Genomic DNA, 26805 nt, shown 5'->3' on the forward strand with positions numbered 1-26805 from the left:
AACATAAGTCCAAAAGATTTTGTACGGTAATGTATTTACAAATTTATATCCGTTGTTGTGAAGTATCAAAACTACTGTGGTAATATGCTCATTCTACATGAAAGAAAAACATCACAAATTTAGTAGTAGCACGATTATGTCTGGATTACTATACTTTTCAACCCCATTTTTTATGAAAGTGACCGTTTGTTGAACTAAATGGTTGCATTTAGTGTATTTTAATATATCGAATCTGTTTAGCATTTAAACACATAAGCATTGATACAGAGAACCACCAAATATATATGCGCCACACAAATCATTTGCCTATACGGAAGCAGGTGGTTTCCTTAGGAAGCCACACCCCAAGCCTTCGACCGTAAGGTTTGATCCATAAGGCAGTGGAGCAACGTAAGGAGATGTGATTCCATGATAGCCGGTAACCGACAATAGGTTCATACGCCATTTGTTCCCTTAGGGATCATGGAGCCCATGTGCACCATTGGTTTACAATCAGGGTTTTGCAACAACCCTAGATGGACCCTTCGTGTCGAACATTCGCTTTTCATCCTCTCAATTGTGTGAAAAACACCTCCTCTGCGAGAAGTAAACAGTTACTAAACTATTTGTAACTAACATTTTACAAACACACCTAACAATGTTTGTATGTAAGTCAAATCCATGAATTCTGCTCAAATAGTCACTTGCATTCAATATAGTACATGTGCCGCAAACACTACATTGTTAAAAGAATAGTTGTTTTATTGTAAAAAAAATGAAGAGAGGTTGTTACATTAGAACACAGAATATCTCGAATTGTGTGTGTGTATGTGTACAAAAAAAGAGTCCTGTTGAACAGTTTAATATTTATCACAATATTAAAGATAAAGAAATAGATTGATATGTATCACAATGAACAATCATAAGTAATGGGTAAACAGTTTAAAAATTATAGATTTGGGAGTCAGTTTGAAATCAGATAAAATTTTCTTCTTTCAAAGAAAAGATTATTATTCACATCATATAAGAAGTAAGATATCTCAAGTTGACAAGATCATTATTGAATGGTTGAATAGGAATGTACTTAAAAAGGTATTTATATCAAAAGGACGAAAAATATCAAGCTGAAATGATAAACTACAGTTATTCAAATATTTTATATCTGTTGTCCAATAACACAATCTACTCTTATATCTTGATTAATCTTTTTAACATTACCAATTCGATTCATTGTACATTCAAAACGTCCAATTGGTTGACAGTGTGATTCTTTACAAAGTTTCATAAAATTATTATATTCTAGTGATTTGAAACGCCAAGGTATTGAAAATGGTGTTAAATGAGTGACATACTATGATATAGAAAACAATAAAGAGAAAAAGAATTCATTAGATTGGCTAGTTTGTTCAGATTTTAGAATTTCTATAGTCTAAATCACAGACTGTTCTTGGCTAAATCACTACTGAAAACGAGGAGGCAATGGGTAGTTGTTTCGTTGTAGTATGGGACTCTTCAGCAATCCGCATCCCACAAGGAGCCAAACCTGAAACTTTTGGTTTCATGTGAGAAACATTAACCCCTAGACCACTGAGCCGGCATCCAGGGGTATGTCTAACTTCAATCATCCCACGGTATTATCTGGATATCTGCCATTGTCTGCGATGAATCACTATCTGACACCTGACATGATTGAACTCTATTTGTCACAGACTCTTACTCTAAAACCCTATTAATTACACTTTGAAGCTAGTCACTAGTGTACACATGATTATGAGGAGATTGTAGAATTTTCATAGTTCAAATCATTAATTGATCTTATCTAGATCAACAATGAAAGTTTTTAAATGAATGACTATTTCTGACAGAATAAAATCCTTATAGTGTGTGACAGTATAGAAGAAAGATTTATATGAAGATCCTCTCTTATTTGAATATGAATCAACATTCACCAAAATAACAAACTTAAAATATACAGATATTAAATAGGAATAATATATTTGTAAAATCTCAGCAAATGAATTTGAAGTAAATCCAACGTTTTGCCTGGCAATCTGGTCCAAGCGTTTTCAAGGATATATATATACTACAAATATATTATCCCTATTTAATGTCTTACATCAGCTGAGCGCCCAAATACTGAAACTATTCGCTCTAATTTAGACGAAAGTTCTTAAATATATATTAAAATATACAGTATAGTAAGCCTTTATTATTACAGTTTATTTGTACAACCTATTTTGCCAGGTCACGAGAAAAGCCTATTATATTCACTTAGTATTACTTGTTTGATTCTTCCCATTGGTGTTTAGGACTGCAATTGATCAGTCTCTTATTGGCATATGTGCATACTGTGTGTATTGCCTCGATATAGCCTTAATTCACAAGCTATTATAGTTTTTATTAACTAATTATTGTCATTTAGACAATTGATTCACTATGTATAACTATGTTTTGAATGTGATTGAAAATATGTCTGCACTTTAATCTTTGTCTATCCTCTCGTTGTAAACATAGATAATTAAAGATAACTTTACCCACTTATCAATCACCATTCAGAAAATACACACATTCTTTCACTTCTTTGGATTCATTCCCTTTCCGGTGGTGTTTGCTCATTGGGCGTTTGTCGATTTTACCGGATAATAACAATACAAACTTTCCGAATGATTATTGTTCTGACTTCTGCATATTCTTAAGTAAATATTCATAGGACTATTAAAAGAATTGACCCCAGTTAACAAAAAATACCCAGTTAATGTGACATCAGCCATATATTCGAGTCAGAATTTCTATGCCTTGAAGATGTATAACTTTGATATTGTGAAAAAGTTTCGACCAACAGATATGGTGATCTAAAATATTAAGGTTCGGATGCTACCCACTGCCCAAACCATAAGGTAGCACTGAGTTAGAGATAATGGGAAAATTGAAAAGCAATAACAATACAGTAACAAAGATAAACATACAGCCTTAGTGATTCTATTGTCCAGAAGGTCACCAGTTAAAGATTCAATGCTTTCATTGATAGTATCATGTAATTTATCCGTGGAACCTGTTTCATGGACATCATTTTTAGTAAAATCCCCAGCAATTTGACGATTATCTTCCATTGAGACATGGCTACGTGATTTCAATTGACGATTATAAAGTTGATGTTGACCATTTGAAAAAGAACTACTTAGCGCTAGACGTCTGGATAAGTAAAGTTTCGAAGCACAAATATAGAATCGCATGTTAGACAATTCAAATGTTACTGGGTATTTGCAAAGTAGGTTTTGACTGTAGTATACTTCCGGTGTTATAGTTGAATCTGGGTCACTGTCCACACAAGTAATGTTTAGACTGAATATAACACTGAAGACAAAATGTGGACAGAAATGAACAACATAAAGGTTTTAATTTTACTTAGGAATTCTATAGTTAAAAGTTGTATCTTCCTAAAAACAATGGACACAAATGAATGAACGTCTTTTCTGACTACCGTAGGTCATGGCAGAATAATGAGCTGAGAAATTTAGGAAACGCATGTGACAAGAGAAATACTGATCAAGCGTTTGTGTTGGTAAATATATTCAATATGTATATCAATTGGATTGGAACTATTTGGTAGAACTTAGTTGCATACGTCTCTTACCCCTCGTGGAGCATAGGCCATCGAACAGCGATTTCCAACCAACTCTGTCCTGGACTTCCTTTTCCAGTCATTCCAAAGTGTTATTCATTCTTTCGGTGTCTGCTTCCAATTCACGACGCAATATCCTCTTCCGTCCACCTCTTTTCTTTTTACCTTGACGGTTCCAAGGTAGGGGGCTTTCCTTGTGATAGAGTTTGTTGGTTTCCGCAAAATTTAACCTATCCACTTCAACTGGAAGTTGCTTTGTTCTCGGTCATAGTAGGTTATTGCTGATAGTGTTTGTCCAACGGATCAGGAGTAACTTGCGTAGACAACTGTTTATGGATACCTGTACTTTTTTGATGATGGTTGTAGTAATTCTCTTTAATTGTAGGAATGTTTACCTTGCTTTGTCAATTCGTCCATTTACATACGCATCGGTGCATCAGATTGTTAATATTCTCTGGTTAAATATCATGATAAGCTTTTGGATGTCATAACTTATTAATTAATAGTTCCTGAAATGTTTTCAGACGGTTTCACTTTAATATAGAACATCCAGAAACACTAATCCACTCTGACCATAATTCAGCGTTGTGGATGGTTTATTGCGTAGCACGTAATATGTACGAGGACTAAACTATTGATACACATATTTAGGGTAAGATAAATACCACACTTTAAAAGCAGTACACATCCTTCAAGTACTATTGTATTATCTTATAATTCCCACGGATTGAATTCAATAAAGCTTCACAGTTGCTTCTAAATATCATTTTTCCCAAAGAAATGTAACAATGAAAATCCTTTAAACATGTATAACACTTATCTAGACTAATACGTAAGAAAAATTGACTGTCGTCAACTTATTCTCCGTTTATACTTGAAAATCTGTTTGTCGAAAAGTGAAAATACTAGCTTGAGCATATAGAAATTAGTGAAGGTTGTAGAATGCATTGTGAAGTTCCTAGGATATCAGAATGAACTGTAGATGGTGTAGACGCTTAGAAATTCATTCATCTGATTCTTAACTACTTTGTCACAAGTTTAAATACGATTGTTTCGGTCCAGTTAACTTAATGACATCAATAAATCGGCTTGGATTTTCGTAATTCCTTGAGCTTGTATGACGTTTCTGAGCTGCTTGACATTTATTTATGACTTACCAAGTGAGTTAACTATTATATGGATTTAATATTCGTAGTAGTAAAAATTGATTGATGGAGTATGGGTTTGTCATTATTGATAGATGTTTTAAACTGTGAGATTTTCGTGAATAAGCACATGGCGCAAGTTGGTAACAGCCAAGTGGGTTTCTCATGATCGTATAGTTTATGGTCATACTAAAGGGTTGAGAATGTTGAGCTCTGAAGCAACATTCTACAGTTAAAGCAGGATTATTGAATCTCGAGAATTCGTCCATTGTTACTTAATTTGTTAACATGACTGCATCATCTTCGTATTTCAGGTATATAATTGAATCTCCTAATAGTATGTGATTCTCTAAACAGTCAGGTGATTTCTAGGAGTGTATCTATAACGTGTTCAATACAGATGATAGTGTATCATAAGCCTTGATTCAATCAATAATAATTTGAGTAAATAACCTTTAATTAGGCGTATACGCTGTTCTTCACATGCTGTCCAACAATGATGAAAACTTCTTAATGTAACATTTAATACAGCAAATGCAACACAATTTAGAGCACATTCATTCCTGAGGTTTATATCCTTTCCAACACTTCAAGAAGTAATGTTTGTTAACAATAAATAGCAACTAAGAAAATTTACAAATTTCGTTCATACAATAAATATCTAACTAGTAAGCATATTATTATTATTATTCACTTACTATGTTTTAGGTAAAGGGAATATATTCAAATTGAATCCAAGAGGTTTGATAATATCTACTGGTAGAATACAATAATGTCCACTAGGCATTGAAAGGGCAAACTAAGACAAAGAAGTTCTTTATTGATTATAATGAATATTCATTTGTTTACATTAAAATTCATTGCTTAACAATTGAGTACAAAAACAGTATAAACCAAGTATGATTATAAGTAAATTGTGAGTAATTTGGCTAAATAATGCGCCTTATTGTAAAAAGGGCTTGTGATACATAACAGATGGTCAAATCGAATCACTGGGTTTTCCTAGGAAATTACCAAGTCAAATAAATAATTTGTAAAACAAACGACCAACAACAGTAGATTCAGTCCCTAAGTATCTGGAAACCGATGATGACGACTCTAGCGTCACACGTACATAGTCTGTGAGACAAAAAGTTAGTAAATAAATAATATATTTGTAATATCCCAATGAGTGGAAAAATTAGATTTTCTACTCATTGGGATATTACAAATATACTATTTATTTATAACAATCTACCCAATGCTCAATTTATTCAGAATTATCAAATCAAAACTTGGTAATGTTACCTACAGAAAAAGTAAATTTTATTCTGCTGATTTTCTTGGTCCGACCAGTAAAAAAATGTAAAGCATATGGAAGACATGAAGTATAAAGTTCAATTACGGCAGATCCGCATATTTAAAGCTGATTTTAGAGAATAAGAGCTATCACTGAAAAAGGAAGAGGGATGTGTTGTTTGATAATGTCAGGCACTCACTCATACGATAAAACTTGACTATAAGCTATCATGATTATTATTATTTGAACACACAAATATTGATACAAGGGGGCACCAGATATATATGCGCCGCACAAATCATTTGATTTGTGTGAGGGATGTGATACTGCCTAGGTGCCCAAACTGAAGCAGATGGTTTTCTTAGGGGACCACACCCCAAGCCTTTGACCTAAATATCTGATCCACAAGGCAGTGGAACATCGTAAGGAGATGCAGTCCCATGGTAGCCGGTGACCAACGATTGGTTCGTACGCCATTTGTTACCTCAGGATACTGGAGCCCATGTGCACCATTGGTTTGGAATCAGGGTTTTCCAACTCCCCTAGGTGAATTCTCCATGTCCACCAACCCGGTTGAAGTACCGGATATTCGCTTCTCGTTCTCTCAATTACGTAAACAACACACCCCGCCACGAGAAGGCAGTGAGTAGGACTTCCCTGACAGAGGCTATATACGCGTGGCCATATGAGAGCATTTCGAGAGAGAGGGCGGGCTCTCCTCACTCTCGGCCGTACTAGGGCATTTGGGGGCTATCATGATGATACATAAGTTTATTTCACAAATCTTCACGTGTATTTTCAATGATCTAAACTCTCTAGAATGATAGACTTAGACGTTGTTTTCATATCAAACAAACGATATAACACCTATGAATAACTAATTGTTTTCAGAATCAATATACTGATGACTAGGTTCAATATAAATGAAAATAAAAAGCATCATTACAATGAAAAATCATCAATTTACTCAAATAAAGATATACTTACTTGATCATTGCAAGATGTAGCCGATAAATATAATGGTCTACTTAATTGTAAACAACATCCAGGTGGAAACGTCGGTATAGGATGATTCATTTTACATTCTAAACTTTGTGATAATGAATTATATTCTCGTATAAAATCAACTGGACCATCTTCTAAAATAAATTGACTAAATAAAGTTTGATGCTTTTTATGCAAATGTTCATCTTGATGATGATTATCCAATGAATTAGAAATTAATGAATAATCATTTGCACTATATTGGTTACGTATTTCATAACTACTATCAACAGTGATACTGGTTTGATTATTGAACATTGTTTCATTTCCATCATTACCATTAGTGTTATTATAAGTTTTCATGGAATTGGTTTTCTTTACATTTATATGAGTATTTTCTGGTTTAGTATTGAATACAAAATTTTTATTATTTGAACAAATACGATATAGACTTGTGCTTAACTTACAATCTTCTGGTAAGCCCAATTTGCCCAATCTTAATCGAACTGGAATTGGTTGACATGTACCAAATACAACTATGGATAACAATTAAAGTACACAAAAGTATGCTTTAAACTAAGAGATTAATAATAAGTTTTAAAATGATCCATAGAGTAGGTAATTAATATTTTAAGCATCGGGATATTGGATATCTAAATGAAAGTAGTCCCAACAATTCAACAAATTGATCTGAGCATACTACTAAAAAGTTCCACATCAAAAAGTGAAACATTTTTCACATGTTTCAATAATTCTGTTGAGGTCGTTGATAAGTCAGTCAAGTTAAGCCGTGATTGGTTTATGAGAGAAGACAAACATATCATCCGGGGACACTAAACATACGAGACTATTTCATAAATAAAATCGATTCCTGTCTCATTTCACTTGTCGATTGCTTTGTACTAGTCTGCTGATAATTCCATCTTCAGACTTAATTTGGTTCTTGATTGTGATTGGATAAATGAATTGGGTGGCTCAATTGATCAAGTCTTTTGTTCTGTTAAGCCTATTAATCTAATGCTCAGTTTAGTACTCAATCCTACTGATATCATTCTTGAGTATCTAATGTCCAGGGTGGGACCGACAAAACGTGTTCACTTTGTCGTAATAGTTGCTTAAACAGATATGTAGCTGGAATATATAAACAATGTCCAACTGCTAATAATATTTCCTAGTATTCTATTTTGCAGGTTTCTTAAACTTCTGTATCTGATATGTATGAAGGAAACACCTTACAGTTATCACACATTTGTACAGTCAGCAGTACAGCTTCGCCTCATCACTTTAAGTCTCTTCTTTTAGTCTTACAAATAGCTAACCAATTAACCTGGCTGGAATGATTAGATCTACTAAAGAAACGAATACTCCATCCAATAAAGATAAATTGGGTCACCACTATAGACAAACTCAATCACTCTGTCAAGGTGACAGAACAAAAATATTTAATCGTCCCTAATTTTAGGAAGTTATTTATGAGTGAACAACGGACTAAATTATTAATTATACGATTAGAAGGTACTGAGGACGTGAATTCGGCTTCCTGATTAAAATGATCCAGGTGTAGTAACCATTACAAAAACATATATTTTAACATGAATTTAGTAAAGTATTCTAAAGCATGTACAAGAAAAAACCTGAAAAAATCCTGTTAAGTCAGTGATTTGAGAAGTGTAGTAAAAAGCAAAGCAACCAATCATAATACTCAAGAGAAAAGGTTGGTAATTAGAAATCTTCACGCAATAACTATTTCATTGTTGGTCATAATAGCACTAAAAGATATTGAACATCTTGTTTTATAACTGTTTATTCGGATCAAGTTATTCACTCTAAGCTACACTATATGCCAGGTTGAAAAAAGAGGAGCATCATTATGAAACCTTTAGCTGTTTTCAGTAGTATCTGTGAAAACACAAAGTAGCGAAATAAGTAGAAATTGAATGGAAATGAAGAAAGTTTGAAAGAAATATATGACCACTATTCATTATTTTTAGTTACTAATTTACCTGGATAGCGTTTATCACCCGAGTTATTTAATACTGAAATCTCTGGTTTAGGTAACAACGCTTTCATCATTGCAGTATCACGCCAACTAGACCCAAAAACATCACTGTCTATATCTGATACGAAATTTACTTCGGAACGACTATTATTCGACGGTTCCATAGATTGTTGTTCTCTTGATGCTTCTTTGAATTCGGTATTGATTTCATCAAGACAATTAATAAATATTTGCTCAGGAATTAAAAATCCAGGTACCTAAAGTTGTATGATATATATATGAAAGTATATGAAAAAAAACAATAGGACAAATATTAACAATCTAACCAATATGCAGTGACGTTTTCATGATCTAACCTATTAAACACTGATACTTTATTCTGATGTGTGTATAAAAATATCGAATACTTTGGGAAATATAAACCAAAAAATAAATTATAAGCAAAGATAGATAGTGGTTAGCAGTGGAATCCAGGTCGCGTGTTTCGTCCTATTTGGGACTCGTCAGTTGGATGTACCTGCATCAGGACTCAGTAGCTTAGTAGATAACGCGACGAAGTTTGAAGCGAAAGGTGCTGGGTTCGAGTCCCAGAGTGAACATCAACTCTGAGATGCAGGTACATCCAGCTGATGAGTCCCAAATAGGATGAAACGCATGTCCTGGATTCCACTGCTAGCCACTATCCATCTTTGCTTATAATGCTTGTGAATTAAGGCTATATCGAGGCAATACGCACAGTATGCACATATGCCAACAAGAGACTGATCAATTGCAGTCATAAACATCAGTGGGAAGATTTAAACAAACAATACCAAGTGAATTCAAAAAACAAATTGTATTATACACTGTAAGCTACCTCAGAATCTGAAAGACAAACGAAAACACAAGCATAGATTAAAACTATGATATGTTTAACCTTATGATAGTGGATTAGTTAACTAGTTATGATTAGTCTTAAAAGTATCTACTTCCAACGAAAAATCAGAATGGACAATAGTAGGAAGAAAATCACCAATTCGTGTAGTTACATAACCTATAATATGTGTAAGGTTTGTGATTTATAATAACATAATGGCTAAACCAGTTGGTTTCTTGTGAATTTACTATAATGTCCATTAGAGAGTTATTACACATTAGTTGATTAATATATAAGAACTTTCGTCTAAATTAAATCGAATAGTTTCACAGTATTTGGGCGCCGAGTTGGTATGAGATATTAAATAGGAAGAATGTATTTGTAAAATCTCAGCGAATGAATTTGAAGTAAATCCAACGTTTCACCTGGCAATCTGGTCCAAGCTTTTTCAAGGAATTATAATCAAACGTCAAAATTATCGAATGTAAATAGGTACATGGCTTTCCGGTTTACCGTGTAAGAATGGAGGACAAAACGATATTATTAAAAAGAGTTAAAAAAGAATGAGTTAACACAGTGGTGATCCCATACCGTAACGGTATTTCAGAAGAGATCAGAATGATCCTAACTATTCGAACAAACAATACTCTAAGATCAAAACTGGTAAGCAAGATCTTGAGAGTATTTATGAGAGAATACCAGCAACCTCCGTATGTTGAGGTCGTCTAAATCACGCATACTCAGCCAATTAAAGTCTGACCACTTAGTCAGGAACCATGTATTGATAATAAAAGTATATATTGACACAAAGTTGAAACGGGTGACGGATCAGATTATAATATATATGTGACGCAAAATACAATGTCTATTTAAACTCATTAGCCAGTGATGGCTTACTTTGACCGGACATACTAGTTTTTCTGTAATTTATAACTGATTTGCAACGCAATCAGGTGGCAATGTATTCCCTCAAAGACAAAAATATCATTTAAATAGTTTTGTTCTCTGAGCTGGACTAAACCAACCAGATCGGAGAACAGAAATCCACCTCAATCATTCATCTGAGCTACAAATCCTCTTCACTATCACAAAATATTATTGATATAAATAGTTAAATGAATTGGAAAATAGAACAAATAGACTTACATTAGCTATAAATGACAATTTATTTAACCCAGGTTTTATCATTACAAAAGACTCTTCGTGATTTAAAATAAATAGTGGATTTTTAGTTGAAACAGGAGTAGATGATTCGGTATTTTCATTTCCAAACATATCATGCTTACCATTAATACTGAATGATAAACGTGATCGTTTTTTCGTTGAACAGAGTGAATGTTGTCTTGAAATTTGTACTGAACTATGAATATTTGGTTCTGGAAGAGAAAATAAATAAAGTAATAGATATAAGGGCTTGAATGTTTCTGTTGTTGATAATAAGGACTGAACTAGATCAATCTCTATTGCCATATAGATTTGCATCTTGAGATGATTACCTCAATATTACCTTTTAGTTATAAATTATAGTAAATTTGGATTGCAGCTACCAGTGGAATTCAGTAAATACTTCTCACTCTATTTAAGACTCATCAGCTGAATATACCTCAATACTCGTGTTGGTATCCCTATTGGGACTCAAACTCAGTACCTTTTACTTCAAATGCCAATAAGTTATTCACTGACCGATCTGAATTCATAAAGCCATTAACTTTTTTAATGGGTTTTAATTCAGATGTAAGGATTTAGGTCTCCCTGTTATTGATATTAAGAATGAGTTTGAATCGGTTCAGATATGCATTCTGGATCTCATTTTCAGCAACATTATAGCTTCACTTTCGTAAAGCATAGATTTTGTAAGGAAGCAATGATCACATGTAACATAGTTTATATGGTTTTAAAAAAAATCTTATGAATTTACAGGCGAAAAGGTTCACAAGTTAGCTTATAAGATAAAAGGGAAGAGCTGAGCATAAACATGACAAGAATGTTTCACAACATTGTTTGCATTTCATGAGTTTATTATTCATTACATACATACGTGTATAATTTAATTTAGTGATTAATCATTCATACATTATGATGATAGGTCAATTTAGAACGAGCTGGTGGGCGGTCTATGCTCCTCCACGAATGCTAACAGGCGTAAGTAAGTCAATATAAAGCATACAAGATTTCAAATAAATAATGTATACTAGTTTTATGAAATTGTGGTGTTGTAAATGAATGACAAGTTTAAAAGCGTGTAGCACCTTGATAAATAGTTAATAGTGAAATAGTAGAATGAAGTTGAGAAAGGAAGACATATGAATAGTCAGATGGTTAAATATTAGTAATCAATTTTCTGTCTCGAAATTAATGTAAATTAATTATAAGCCTGTTTTATTTAGGCTATTTGATTTGTTTTTATCTAAACATTGATGCAAAGGGGCACAAATATAAATATATATGCGCCACGCAATAAGTTACTAAGTTTATGTGGTCTGGAGTACTTCCTGGGTGCCCAAACAGAAACAGGTGGCCTTCTTAGAGGGTTACATCGCGAGCCTTTGACCTAGAGGTCTAATCCATAAGGCAGTGGAGCGACTTTAGGCGATACAGTCTCATGGTAGTTGTAGACCAATAATAGGTTCATAAGCCATTTGTACTCTCAGGATCTTGGAGCCCATGTGCACCGTTGGCTTGAAATTATGGATTTCCAACTCTTCTAAGGTGGATTCTCTGTACCCACTAACCCAGTCTAAGTTCTGGACATTCGCTTCTCATCCTCTTAATTTCGTAAACACCTCCGTTTCGAGAAGGCAGTGAGTAGGACTTCAATGGCAATGACTATGTACGTTTGGCTATATGAAATTAGTTCGAGATGAAGAGTGAACTCTCACTATCCTCGGCCATACCGGAACATTTAGGGGCTTTATTCAGATTGGTAAACGCTGTAGTTTAATATTTATGGTGCTTTGTGGTACTTTAATTCATTTACATTGGGATAGATAATAGTTACATTGGCTGTCTCATTCATATATTCTGATTAGCACTTAGGAATAGGGGTTTCGTGTGCGCTAACAAGTGTTAGCATATCAGATAACTTATTCGAAACATCGATATTATTGGTTCAGTCATAGAGGAGACTAAGGTCATACTAATATTATGCACCAAAATGTCTAAATCAGATAAGACCTATGTCATTACATCAACAAAGAATGGGTAACACTTAAACAATGTTTAATCGTAACAATCGAATGATTAATTTTCAGTTTATCAATTCAAAAGTAAGTTTTTGATTGAAAACGTTGATGAAAACGAATGAAGAACTTTCATAAAAACTGGAGAAAGATTGCATAATCACCAACTAAACGGGTTAAATGAAATATTGTTAGGATCTGATATTAGGGATGTAAATACCTGATTATTCACGGCATAAAAAATATAATTTTATGATTAACACAACAACAACAAAACATAATAATAATAATGATAGATAAGTCATTAGATTTGATGAATATATAAACCGAGGTTCTTAAATGACTCTAACTATAAATAATACAAACAGTTAGTCTATAAAGTATGACAATAGTAATCCTGTAAATCAAAAAGGAAGAAAAGAAACATGGAGTGATTGTATGTAGACACGTTTAATACATGAAAATGTGAAAAGAAACGACTAGTAACTTATAATGTTAGCTAGTCAAGAGATGAATTTCAGTAAACAAATAAAAGTAATCATGAGTCAATTGAAACTAGACCACCGTGGAAAACGTGGAAGCACTGGACGGTCATTTCGTTCTATTGCGGGACTCCTCAGCAGTGCGCATCCAAAAGTAACTTTGAAGTTATAAATAATAGATATTCTATATCTAATAATAAAGGCGGTCTGCTTGAATAACTGGGTTACTTGTTCTTTTCATCTAGATATTTCAACAAGTTATCTGGTTTTGTTTGTCTTAACACATCATTATGCCTATTAATCGTATAACCTATTCAGGTGTGTTTATGAAAAGTTTACAACCGTTCGATGTACAAGTTACAAAAAAGCCCAATCAGAGATATCATGATTGCTGGGAATATGCATCGAAAAGAATGTATATCATTCAGACGTCGATTCTTCAACTGCTAACATCTAACTCGCGATCACTCAATATTTATCGTCAGGATCGACCAAGAAGTAAGAAACGGAAACCTGTTCAAGTAATTTGCGCTGATAATTCTATATTGCAGCAAAAATATAATATTGAATAAAGCTAATAGTAATAATATTATGTAGACTTTTACAAGAATATATGTTTTAACAGAAGGTAACGGCTAAAGATAGGCGAAAAATATTATCGAGGATTGCATACATCCTAGCAATTATACGATTAATATCAGTTAGCTATCAAGAGATTATTGGAGCTTATTCTTTGCTGAAATCATTTGTTTTCTTTTAAGAAATGGATTATAGTATATCTAGATTTTGAAGAATACGATCCATGAATTAATTTGTATATGAAACTAAAAAGGAAATTGGGAGCTGGAATGGTAAAAAAAGCGAAAGTCTATATGAACTTCATAATTATGATTACACGGAATGATGTGTGAAATTACAATGGGAAATAGTTATCATATGAGTGTCACTCTTGATATTGGCCCAACTGTTGAATAAATTAGCTTAATTTAATTATTCATGATTACAAGATATTTCCCTTACAGAAACTCTCTTCTCATGAGGGATTTTGAGGTCGAACAACCTAAAATCACGAACGATATTCAAATATTTAACAGTATTCTGGTTTTATTAAAATCATGAACCGATCGAGGTTAAACAACCATTAAAAACCTAAAAGCACTGTAAAGCCGTTTCTTCCTAGTATGCGACTCATCAACAGTGCGCACTGACGGTCCCGCAGGCGAGATTCGAATCCGGGGCTGAGCAATCTCCACAATACCATACTGAAAAGTGTCCTAGCTATTCGCTGTTGGTGTTACTAGTATCACACAAGGTGTGACAAAGAAGTGAAGAATTCGACCAAACAAAGTAAACAGTAACCGGTAGTAAGCTTTAATTGATCAGTATGATGTTTATGGCTGTGTGAGGTACTTTACATCAAACAAATTTACAACCTACAAAAAGAAGCTGCAATATTTAATCGTACTACATGGATTTTATGAAATGTGAGAAGAAATGACTCTCGCAACAGAATGATCACTTTCTTCCTAGATCGCGTATGTAATAATCATCAAGCAAAGACAACATTCCTACAATTAAAGGATATAGGTAACTCAAAACAACTTTTTAACAACACTTACGTCAGTACTTCCAATACAAACATCAAGACAGTTCTATTGTACTGAGCTGAAACTAAGAGGACGACTACTGTGGTGTGTGCTACTGATGTTGACAGGTATAAGTAGTATGCACCATCAATTGAAAGTGAAATGTCTGGAGGCAGAAGATTAAGAAGATCCAAGAGAAGAGAACGAGAGCAGAGAATGATTGGTATGGAAACGAAGGAACAATAAAGTCTGAGACAATTGATTGACATTTTGTAAATGAAGTGTTTACTGTACGGTTCTCAGATTTGACCAAGACATTCTGTAATATTATAATAAAATACATCCGGTTGTCCCCACTGGTATCTTGTCATCACCAGTCAGACAGACACCATCAGCAATAACCTACTATGGCACAGAACAAAGCAACTTCCAGTTAAAGTGGATAGGTCAAATTTTACGGAAACCAACAAACTGTATCACAAGGCAAGCTCTACCTTGGAACAGTCAAGGTGTAAAGAAAAGAAGTAGATCAAAGAAGACACTGAGTCGTAAATTGGAAGCAGACACGGAAAGAATGAAAAGCTATGTTTGTCATGTAAGTGTAAGTTAATACACCAGAATTTGTTTATATGTTTCCTATAAGTCATACATTTAAATGATGAAGATATAATGCAGAAAACCTATATTTCCCTAAGATAAGCTTGTAGCAAAATAGACGTATCCTCTTTAATCATGTTTTGATTGGACCACCATATATTATATTATAGTTATTATAAATTTCATTTTTTCCTCTTACATTTCCGAAGGTCATTATTTCATTAAAATTTTATTTTAAACAATAAAATAGTACAAATGTATGCTTATAACGCCTTTATAATTTTTATGCTTACCGATTAAGCCATCAGAAGGTATCCGTATCATTCTGCCGTTCCGTATTATATGTGGCGTAGACATAGGAGTATTATTATGCTCATCACTCATAACGCCTATAGTATCTTGAGATTTCCATGCTGGTCTACTGGCCAATGATGCAGCAACGTTTAACAATGAACCTAAACGTGACTGACTATTCATTTTACTAATTCTCAATTGATTTCCTTTAAGTGCTAAATTTCTATTCAGATATTCTTTAGAACTATCTGGTATACTGGAATAACTTCGACGAATCGAGGCTGTCATTTCGGTTGTTGGTAAATGGTACTTATTGTATTGTATTGAATTCTTTTCAGATGAAATAGAGTACTGACCACGTGAGATAACTTTATGACTGCCAGAACTATTATTATTACTATTACGGTTATTATTATTACTACTACCAATGGTTATCGGGTTATGCACATTACTACCTGCTAAGCTCTTGACAACAGAGATACTAGGAGCAGTGGTCAAGTTGATCAAATGCAGCTGGCTATCTAACTGTGGCATCGATAATTGATTGGTTTTATCCATAACATGATAAGGTAGAAATTCATTTGGATTCAACAATGTTTGCCAGTCAATGTATGAAGGTTCTGATCCACTAATGTGTACTCTGTAGTCATAGAAAGAAAATTGTATAGTAATATAAGTGGTCTATGTATAAAGAGTGCAACTTTACAAGGAATAAACAATTTATGATATAGTGAATAACTGAGAAACTGATTCAAAACTTTTGGGATATGATTAATTTGAATGGAGTTTGCACAAACAAGAAACAGAAATCAATTAACACTTTTGAAATGATGGAGATCAGGTGGCAGCTTTAGATAGTATTTTGTCGTTTGAGAAAGATGATTGAATTCCAGAGCTTCGATTGTCGTTCTGGACAAAATTATCAGTGCCTATTTCATGTACAACTTTAAGTCAATTGGAATAAAGAACATATTGTCAATATACCCGATAAACTGTGGTTTATCATTAGAGATTAAGAATTAAGTAGCATATCTGCCATATTATTTATTGCTACTAATGTCTATAAGGAACTAAATTTTCTATTCTGTACTTCAATTATTTTCAATACGACTCATAAACCGATAAATTTCACAGATATTTTTCCATACTCCATAAAAAAGCTTCTTTAAGAAAAAAAACCTACCGTCATCATTTTGAAGGTATACAATTTACATTCAGTCAGTCAGCTACAACATAGGACCAGGCACATATATGCATCGGTCCAATTTACATTCAACTCTGTTACGTCTTTTTTGATGGTTCATGTATCAAAAATATGATTATTTATGTTTGATACGAATGTCAATACGCTTTACAAGTAATCATTTATAAAATATGACTATAAAAGAGGTTTATGTACTGAGGTATGTGTATCAAGATTACTTTTGTAAAAATGAAGTGCTTCTATAAATATACAAGAACATCTCATTTTCATATCGAGATGTCAGCCTATCACCAACCAAAGATTTTACCGAGCAGCAAATTGTTCTGTTCTACTTTATAGGTGTGAATCATGGTCACTAAGAATAGGAATTTATAGGTTACTAGTATTCGATCACAAGCGTCATAGAAATATCGCTCGTGTATTTTAGGACCACCGAATGAGCAATGTTGGGGTAAGACGAAGAGTACAAGATAAAGATTGGCGAATCATTTGGTGAGTTAGTGAATCTTCATCAAATGAGGTGGTTGAGACATGTACTACACATACTTAAACATCGAATATTAAGACGGCAGTGTGGTAACATAAAAACAGAATAAACCTTGACGAAATAGAGAGACTAACGCAAATTATAGTACTAAGGTTTCATCTGTATTCACTATCTGAATGTTAGAGATGTCATATAACCGCTAATACGAAAATATGTTGAGTAAAATTTCAGCTTAAGATACAATGCTCAATAGCCAAATGCTCCATACACAACATATAGATTCAGATAACATCTTTGTTATAAAGCAGTTAGCATACTTTTATTCCGGCGTTCAATTGAATTATTCCTTAATTCAATTTACCTTTACCCAATAAGATAATACAAATATAGAAAAAAATCGAGATATCCAATCTCTATAGAAGATCTAAATTATAAATAGACAAGGGACAAATTAAACAGGACTTATCGGTTAATACGATGATTTCCAAAGAATATAAATCATTCGAATGGTGAGTAGTTAGAGATTATGAGGAAAATAGACTGTAACCTGGGTATTTCTTAGACAAACGTTTAATAGCTGTTTTACGTGGTCAAAAACAACTTTTTATGAATTGAACTAATTAAAACTCAGCTGTTCTATTGATGAGCGATGAATGGCTTGAAAAAAACCTATGATGAAAAAAGAGCAATCTGCGCATGTATTCTATTCATACAGACTATTTTTCACGTCTATAGAGTAGTACAGAGTAGACCAGTTAGCAGTACATTTGCCCCTTGGTCGCCAGATAGATATCTCAACTATGCTACAAATTATACGAATTAGCGAAGGTCAACCCAGATTTCTGAATTCGTGCCGAAATTCGGACAAACAGTAACTTCTAGAAACAGTAACATGTGTTTCATAAGTGATTTCAGGGAGATAGGAAAAAATAGCTATTCTAAAAAGAAAAAAACTTGAAATATATAACATACGATGCTTTAAATGTTCTATCTGAATTAGACTTTAATTGAATAAAAATCAATTGATAACCACAATTACAAACACCTTCCAATTCAATAGATTTTAAACGAAATAATGGTGACATTTGATAAGGATCCAAAATAACATATTGATGATATGATAATAAAGAATTACGAAATTCAACAGCTTCTTCCCACCAATAATTTGGATTGATTGAATCATTAAATGTTGGTATTGATAAAATTTCTGTGAAATTTATTGTTTGATACCAGAATTGAATTTTATTGTATACATGAATAGCAGCTATACGTAATATAGAACATTTTGTACCAGCTAAGATGAAACAGATTTGAATATATCTATGTAAATTAAGAAAATCATTAAATTGAAAATGAAAACAATGAAATACATTTTTTTACTTAAACTATACAATTCGTCTACTACAACCATCATCAACAAAGTACAAGTACTTATAAACAGTTGTCTACTCAAGATACTCAATGTCCGTTGGATGGAAACCATCAGCAACAGTCTACTATGGAAGAGAACAAACCAGCTTTCAGATGAAAAGGAAATTAGGGAAAGACTATGGAAGTGGATAGGACATACATTGCGGAAATCATCAGACTGCATCACGATGTAAGCGCTAACTTGAAATCTTGAAGGGAAACGGGAAAGAGGAAGGCCAAAGAAAACACTGCATCAAGAATTGGAAGCAGATATGAAAAGGATGAATGAGAAATAGAAACAACTGGAAAAGATTTCCCAAGACAGATTTGGATGGAGAATGCTGGTGGGCGGCCTATGCTGCTCCATGAGGGGTAACAGATGTAAGTAAGTAAGTATATAATTAGTGTTTGTTCCACAAAACATGAATACAATGTTGTATAGTGTTTAAGAAAATGGCAATGACTGATATTAATTCACTAAGTTACAAATAAATATGATTAATTTCGTTTACCACTTTTATACTGTGTAAAAAAAGTGCTTTTAGACTATTATCATTTGTGTACAGACCAAATCGCAACTCTACGGATCATTGTGGAACAATCAATTGAATGGAATTCATCACTCTACATCAACTTCATTGACTACGAGAAAGCATTTGATAGCGTGGACAGGACAACACTATGGAGGCTTCTTCGACACTACGGCGTGCCTGAGAAGATAGTCAATATCATACAGAATTCCTATGATGGATTAAACTGCGAAATCGGTCATGGACAACAACTCACCGACTCATTCGAGGTAAAGACCCTTTCTCTTTTTCTTGGTGATTGACTGGATCATGAAGACGTCAACATCTGGAGGAAAGCAGGGGATACAGCGGACAGGTAGGGTGCAGCTGGACGATTTAGACTTCGCAGATGATCTGGCTCTTCTATCACACTCGCAACAACAAATGCAGGAGAAGACGACCAGTGTAGCAGCTACTTCAGCAACAGTAGGTCTCAATATAAACAAAGGGAAAAGCAAGACTCTCCGATACAACACAGCATGCACCAATCGAATTACACTTGACGGAGAAGCTTTGGAGGATGTGAAAACCTTTACATAGCTGGGCAGCATCATTGATGAACACGGTGGATCTGATGCAGATGTGAAGGCGAGGATCGGCAAAGCAAGAGCAGCATATTTACAACTGAAGAACATCTGGAACTCAAGACAATTGTCAACCAACACCAAGATCAGAATTTTTAATACAAATGTCAAGACAGTTCTACTGTATGGGGCGGCAACCTGGAGAACTACAAAAGCCATCATCCAGAAGATACAGGTGTTTGTGAACAGTTGTCTGCGCAAGATACTTCGGATCCGTTGACCAGACACTATCAGAAACAAGTTACTGTGGGAGAGAACAAACCAGATTCCATTCAGTGGAGGAAGAAATCAGGGAGAAGCGCTGGAAGTGGATAGGACACACATTGAGGAAATCACTCAACTGCGTCACAAGGCAAGCCCTCACATAGAACCGTGAAGGACAAAGGAGAAGAGGAAGACCAAAGAACACATTACGCCGAGAAATGGAGACAGACATGAGAAGAATGAACGGAAATTGGATAGAACTAGAAAGGAAGGTCCAGGACAGAGTGGGTTGGAGAATGCTGGTCGGCAGCCTATGCTCCATTGGGAGTAACAGGCATAAGTATGTAAGTAAAAACATTTTATTTTATATCATGAAAAGTTTTTAGACGTTCAACGGTTAAATCAGATAATTATTCTTTGTCTTAAACATATACGTTGTAGATAAGAGAAAAAGATGTATATAAAATTCGATGAACATGGATAATATTAATGTGTATTAAATTAACTTATTCATTGGGTTACTTGGGTATGAACCATACTAAGTGTGAAAGCTAATGATACTATCCAGTTGCCCGAATTGAAGCAGGTATAGCGGGATTTGAGCCTAGGACTTAGTGGTCGAAAATTGAAAACCTTAACCAATAAGCAAATGATCAACTAATATATAAATAAAGGCTGATAGATTGAGAGAGTTAAGAAATAGTACGTGTCTGTGCAAAAGCCAGGCATCTCACATACTGTCTCAAGGTTAAATGGTAAGCGACAAATTATGAACGAAGCTTGTCACCTGAGGAATTTAATTATACAGCTAGTCAGGATAGCAGCCAACATGCCATTATCTAGTTCAGAGAGGATAAATGTACAAATACTTAAGATTTGTGTATATTATCATTCAATTCTGACAATTAAAGCTTCCTAGCCATTTTTTACCCTTTCCACCCTCATTCCTTTGTGGGTAAACGAATGGGAAGTGTTAGTTTCTCGTAACCAAATAAAACATGACAGATTGTGACAGTAATATAAAGCTGAATATACAAAACCCAACGTTAGTAACCGAAGTAAAGGAAATGAGATTTGTGGCGAAAAACCTTATTATTACACTGTGATCCATCGAAGACAATTCATAAAGGGTTGCACAATATCATGGATCAATTGAAGTTAGACATTAAAACCGTTGAATACCGGTTCGATGGTCTAGAGATTAAGCGTTCGCGCACGAGACCGAAGGCCCTAGTTTCGAGTCTCGCATGTGGGATCGTAGGCGTGGACTAATATTTTTATTAGTAAGAGTTTGAATTACGGCATTGTAGATATTCGGAACTGAATTTTGACCAGTCTTTTTGTTGGTATATGTGCATCCTCTGGGGTGAATGGCCTGATATGGCCGTTTTGGCATAAATCCCTTTTCAGAGTAGACGGATTGTAGCTAACATTGCTAGGTGTACTAATACGGATATCAATACTGGGATTTGACAGGTATGACCATCTGACGAGTCCCAGAAAGAACGAAACATGAGTAACGGATTTCACTACTAGAAACAATCTATCTGTTCTAAGGAAACACAAGCACAATTATTGAAGAATATATGATGATGATTTAGGTATATAAAAAGGAAAAGGAACAAACTTCACATGTTCACCTACTTTCGGGCAATTTCATAATCCTCTTTAGTTTCAAAATGTTTCTTTACACACAAGGAATGGAAGCACCATGCCAAGCATATACGTGTACTTGTCACTAAACCAATCCACGAAGATTCATCATAATGATTTATTAGTGACTCATATAACCACGAAGCCGATTCATGGGCTCCTTGTGAACTAAATGATCGGTAAAATGTTAGAAAATAAAGAATAAGATTAGATGTTGGCTAAGTGATCCAAAGATGAAGTTCTCACTGCGAGACTAAAGGCGTTGGGTTTCATCGCCGGTGGGGTCGTGGATGAGCATTATCAGAGAATTCAATACCCAGAAGGAACAACACATTTAGTGGTTATCTGCTTTCAATGGTTGTCTGATAAAAATTAGTCCATGATGTAAGCTATGATACTAAGACTGTAATAGGCAGCAAAAGAGCCCTACATAATAAAACTCACTGAGAGAAAAAAATTAACCAAACACCTAGATGCTAAAATAAGGACAAACAGTAGCGTTTAATTGTGATTTGCATCACCCTAAAAAAACCGACAAAATAATCTGTTTATGCTACGTCAGTTATGCGAAGAAGTATCAGTGCTTCAGTACGAGAACTTACTCTTCTAAAATTCCTGAGAATTTATTAAACTAATAAATCACCCTGTAATATTATAAAACAAGACAATAGGCAGAAAGAATGTTTTTTATGAGAAGTTACAAAGTATTTACATAATACATACACATAGCCTTCAATCATCTACTTGCATTTTTCGGTGTGTTCTTCCATCTAAACTGTCTTCTCGATAGGTCTCCGAGTGTTCTGCCAACGCTGCGCTTTCGATACACTGAAGCTTCATTCAGTTTGACAATTGTTGTAACTTCGACGCCATGTTCCGCTACACACCTACTTACAAACATCTTGTGAGTAGCGTCAACTACAATATTACGGTCTTTATAATTAGTGACTTATTTGCCAGATACAAATTTGCGTACTTTCGTTTAAACAACACTCTTAATTATAGAGCTAATAATACAAACCAGCCACTCATTTATTTCAACACATAAATATTGGTACAAGGAAGCACCAGATAAATATGCGCCGAGTAAGTCTCATTTGATTTGTGTGAGGACTGTGATACTGCCCAGGTGTCCAGACTGAAGCAGGTGGTTTTCTTAAGGGGCCACAATCGGAGCCTTTGACCTAAAGGTCTAGTCCACAAGGCAGTGGAGCATCGTAAAGAGATGAATTCCCATGGTAACCGATGACCAACAATTGGTTCATACGCCATTCGTTCCTTCAGGATACTGGAGCCCATGTGCACCAGTGGTTTGTAATCAGGGTTTTCAAACTCCCCTAGGTGAACTTTCCGTGTCTATCAACCCGGTTAAAGCGCCGTACATTTGCTTTTCGTCCTCTCACTTTTGTGAACAACATCCCCGCCACGAGAAGGCAGTGAGTAAGACTTCCCTGTCAGAGGCTATATATTCGCGTGGCCATGTGAGAGCATTTGGAGAGGTAGAGCGGACTCTCCCCACTCTCGGCCGTACCAGGACATTTGGGGGCCACTCAACTTAATATATATGGATTGGGATCCATATATATGAATGCCTTAAGGATTAAGCTATCGTTTCACTTTGTAGTAACCAGCGTCACGTCTATTTCTTGTCAATGATGATAAAATCCATTTACGACATTAGTTAATACTGTAAAAATAGGATACATCTACAACCACTACCATTAAACAGTGATTCCAACTGGTGGTAACAATTAACATATGGGAACTCGTCATAAATAGATATCGATTCTAATGACCAAAATGTAAATCAACACATTGAAAATAAAACCGTTATCAGGAAGGAAATGCAACACCAAAACTAGGGAAAAGGACAAATGTAATAAAATTAAATTAAGAGGTAATTAAATTGTAGAATATAAAGTAAAGACAAGTAGTAATTTTAAGACAGAGATAACCAAGGAATGAGTGTGTCTGCTTTGAGTTGCATATAAAACTGTAGGTCTACAAACAATTTTGAGCCATATTATGCAATATTTCTCGAATCATACGTTATAATTGTTTCGTGAGTCTCAACCTAGAAGCATGGTCTTACAAACAAACAAGGTAGAGAACAACAGTCGATGAATTCATATATATATATATATATATATATATATCACTTTCCGGTCAATTTTCAGATAATCATTTAGTGCAAGGAAAAATAACAATGTGAAAAAATTTAATCAAGCTGGGTGAAGCTAAGCATATCACACATACCAGTGTTCATATGACAATTCAATATGAAACACTTGGTGACAGATCATATACAAGACAATCTGTTGGAAGAAATCGATTATACTTGTAGTCTGGATCTCAGTACATATTTCCTTGATCGGATCAAAGGAAAAAAATATATGCATATTTATCGATGATTTGTACACCTTTTTTTCAAATTTGCCAACTTCATCTCCCTAGCTGTTTATTAATCTGGCGAGACTATAATTTATGCACGACCTTTGAACGAATCTTAAGTGACCTTGAGAAATGTTAGCCAATCAGTAAACAGTCAGTATAGAGTAAAAATTTATTATACAAAACCAAATAAGTGAGGTGGATACACTTCTTTTATATGATCCAAAAACTTGTCAAGGTTAGAAAAAGGTTCAAAGGTTCCGAAATCGTAATGCATAAGGTAGAGGAACCCATCCATATCGCTCCATAATAGTTGGTCTCTGGAGCCATGATAAGGTCATAAAAACCCTCTCAGCCTCGACCACATAGCTTCATTATCGTTTGTGTGTACTCCGGTTGTATAAGTTTATCATTTTTATTATGGGTATATTTCTACAATATTCATACCACTGAACAGCCGAAGCTTCAGTAACATCTACGATTATTGCAGCCAATGTTACTGGTGCTTTTATTACACAGTTCGCGGCAATCATTATAATATGCCTTAGTCTCAATCTGTATCGAGCGATAAAGGTTCCTATCCGAGCAAACGTCTTCCTTCAACATATATTACATCGAAGGACAACATCACGGTAGTCTGCACAAGGTCTACTAGTCATTTAATACCCGCAATTACAAATACCGGAACTTCTTTGTAGTCCCATTTATTTTAGCTGCTTAATTGTCACGTTTTCCCTAAAAACCTTTGTGAACCGATTGTACATAACCATTAGGTACTGAAATTGGCGCCGTGACCTTGAAATCCCTCAAACGCTTCTGACTGGCTCGTCCATAAATTATAGTCTCGCCATTAATCTTCTCATCAGGATAAGCTTGATTTAGCAAACATATAAGAAACGTTTATATTGAGTATCATGTTCACTAACAGAAGTCAATTAGGATTTCTTATTTCAGGTATATACATGGAACTTACAATAAGAAATCAGCTAAATCATATACAATTTCATAAGCTCGTTTAGGACAATGTATTAATTTTAAAAAACCAATTAATGTTTGTCCAATTGCAGTAAAAATTTGTGAATAAATTATTGATGAAGTAAATAATGGTATTAAATGATTATGAGCAAATAATATAGAATGATCTAATTGTATTTGATCTGCTTTAGTTTGATCGGTTTCAATTTCTAATTGATCTACAAGATCATATTGTTGTTGTTGTTGAATAGAATCTCTAGTTGATTGTTGATTTATTAAACTATCATTTATGACTTTATTTAATAATGAATATTTTTCACGATGTATAGGTAAATTAGATTTGATACACCATAAACCAATTAATTGTCCAATTTGTTTTATATAATTAAATATAATTAACCATAATTCAACGGAATAATTTTCAGAACAAAATGTATCGTTTTCATTGATTTTAATTGATGAAAGTTTATGGATTATGGATGAATTTTCTGTGGAACTGGTAACATTATTGATAGGTGATAAAGGTGAAATATTTCGTAATAGCTGATATTCATGACAACGAAAATGGGTGAAAATTTTATCAACTAAATGACTCATATACCAAATAGTGACATTTGAATCTTTGTTAGCATCTATAAATACACTTTGTGTTGTTATGGTCGGTGTTGAAGATGGAGAATGAGTAGATGATGATGATGATGACGACGACGACGATCTATGAAATGATAACTTTGAAAGGCGTGTAAAATTAATATTCTCTAAAATATTATTGCATGAAAAAGCTGTATCCAACAATTCAATAATTGATTTATTAACATCATCCATTGAACGATCTGAATCTAGACGGATATTTGTTAGTGTATTTAAACAAATACACAGAATCCAAACAGCGTGAAATAACTGATCCGTTTGAATCTACTTTTCAAAAATAAGCAAACTTTTTTACAAATATTGAAAAAAATAGCAGTAAAACGATTTTCTATCATAATTGATGCTTTACTAAGTAATTTTCTAAGATCAGTCATGTCAAACAAACAGTGAGAAGAAATGAATTCGCTGACGATAGTTATTATTCAGGTGATTTTCTTGATATACCAATGACACCAGTGAGAAGAAGATATTAGCAACAAACAAGTGGTAAATCAAGCACTATTCAGTAATTATCAAGAAATCAATGTTAGTTAGTCGGAGGTAGTTAAGAGGAAACCTAAAACCTAGGTTTCGTGATAGATGATACTCATCAGCAAGATGTACATATTATCTTGAGGGAACTGATATTCCCTGAAGGATAAGGACCCGTGTTCTGAAGCCTCATAGTTCGAGACG

At 34.1% G+C, this 26805-nt stretch overlaps 1 protein-coding gene across 1 annotated transcript in view; it reads right to left on the bottom strand.

Annotated features, from left to right (window-relative positions):
* Positions 1-1135: 1135 nt before the first annotated feature.
* Positions 1136-26805, bottom strand: part of Smp_158830 (putative transmembrane protein 1/tmem1b) — a gene marked incomplete at its 3' end in the record, with an annotated part of 39135 nt that continues 13465 nt past the window's right edge. Inside the window, exons 8-17 of the mRNA XM_018796497.1 lie at positions 25478-25772; positions 22105-22281; positions 18666-19013; positions 16002-16642; positions 11011-11240; positions 9013-9265; positions 7013-7545; positions 5445-5545; positions 2946-3333; positions 1136-1330 (exon numbers count right to left, since the gene is read on the bottom strand). Of these exons, the coding sequence (XP_018651633.1) occupies positions 1136-1330; positions 2946-3333; positions 5445-5545; positions 7013-7545; positions 9013-9265; positions 11011-11240; positions 16002-16642; positions 18666-19013; positions 22105-22281; positions 25478-25772 (3161 nt within the window). The remainder of the gene's footprint in view (positions 1331-2945; positions 3334-5444; positions 5546-7012; positions 7546-9012; positions 9266-11010; positions 11241-16001; positions 16643-18665; positions 19014-22104; positions 22282-25477; positions 25773-26805) is intronic.

Source organism: Schistosoma mansoni, chromosome 4 (genome assembly GCF_000237925.1).
Source record: "Schistosoma mansoni strain Puerto Rico chromosome 4, complete genome".
NCBI classification, from domain to species: domain Eukaryota; kingdom Metazoa; phylum Platyhelminthes; class Trematoda; order Strigeidida; family Schistosomatidae; genus Schistosoma; species Schistosoma mansoni.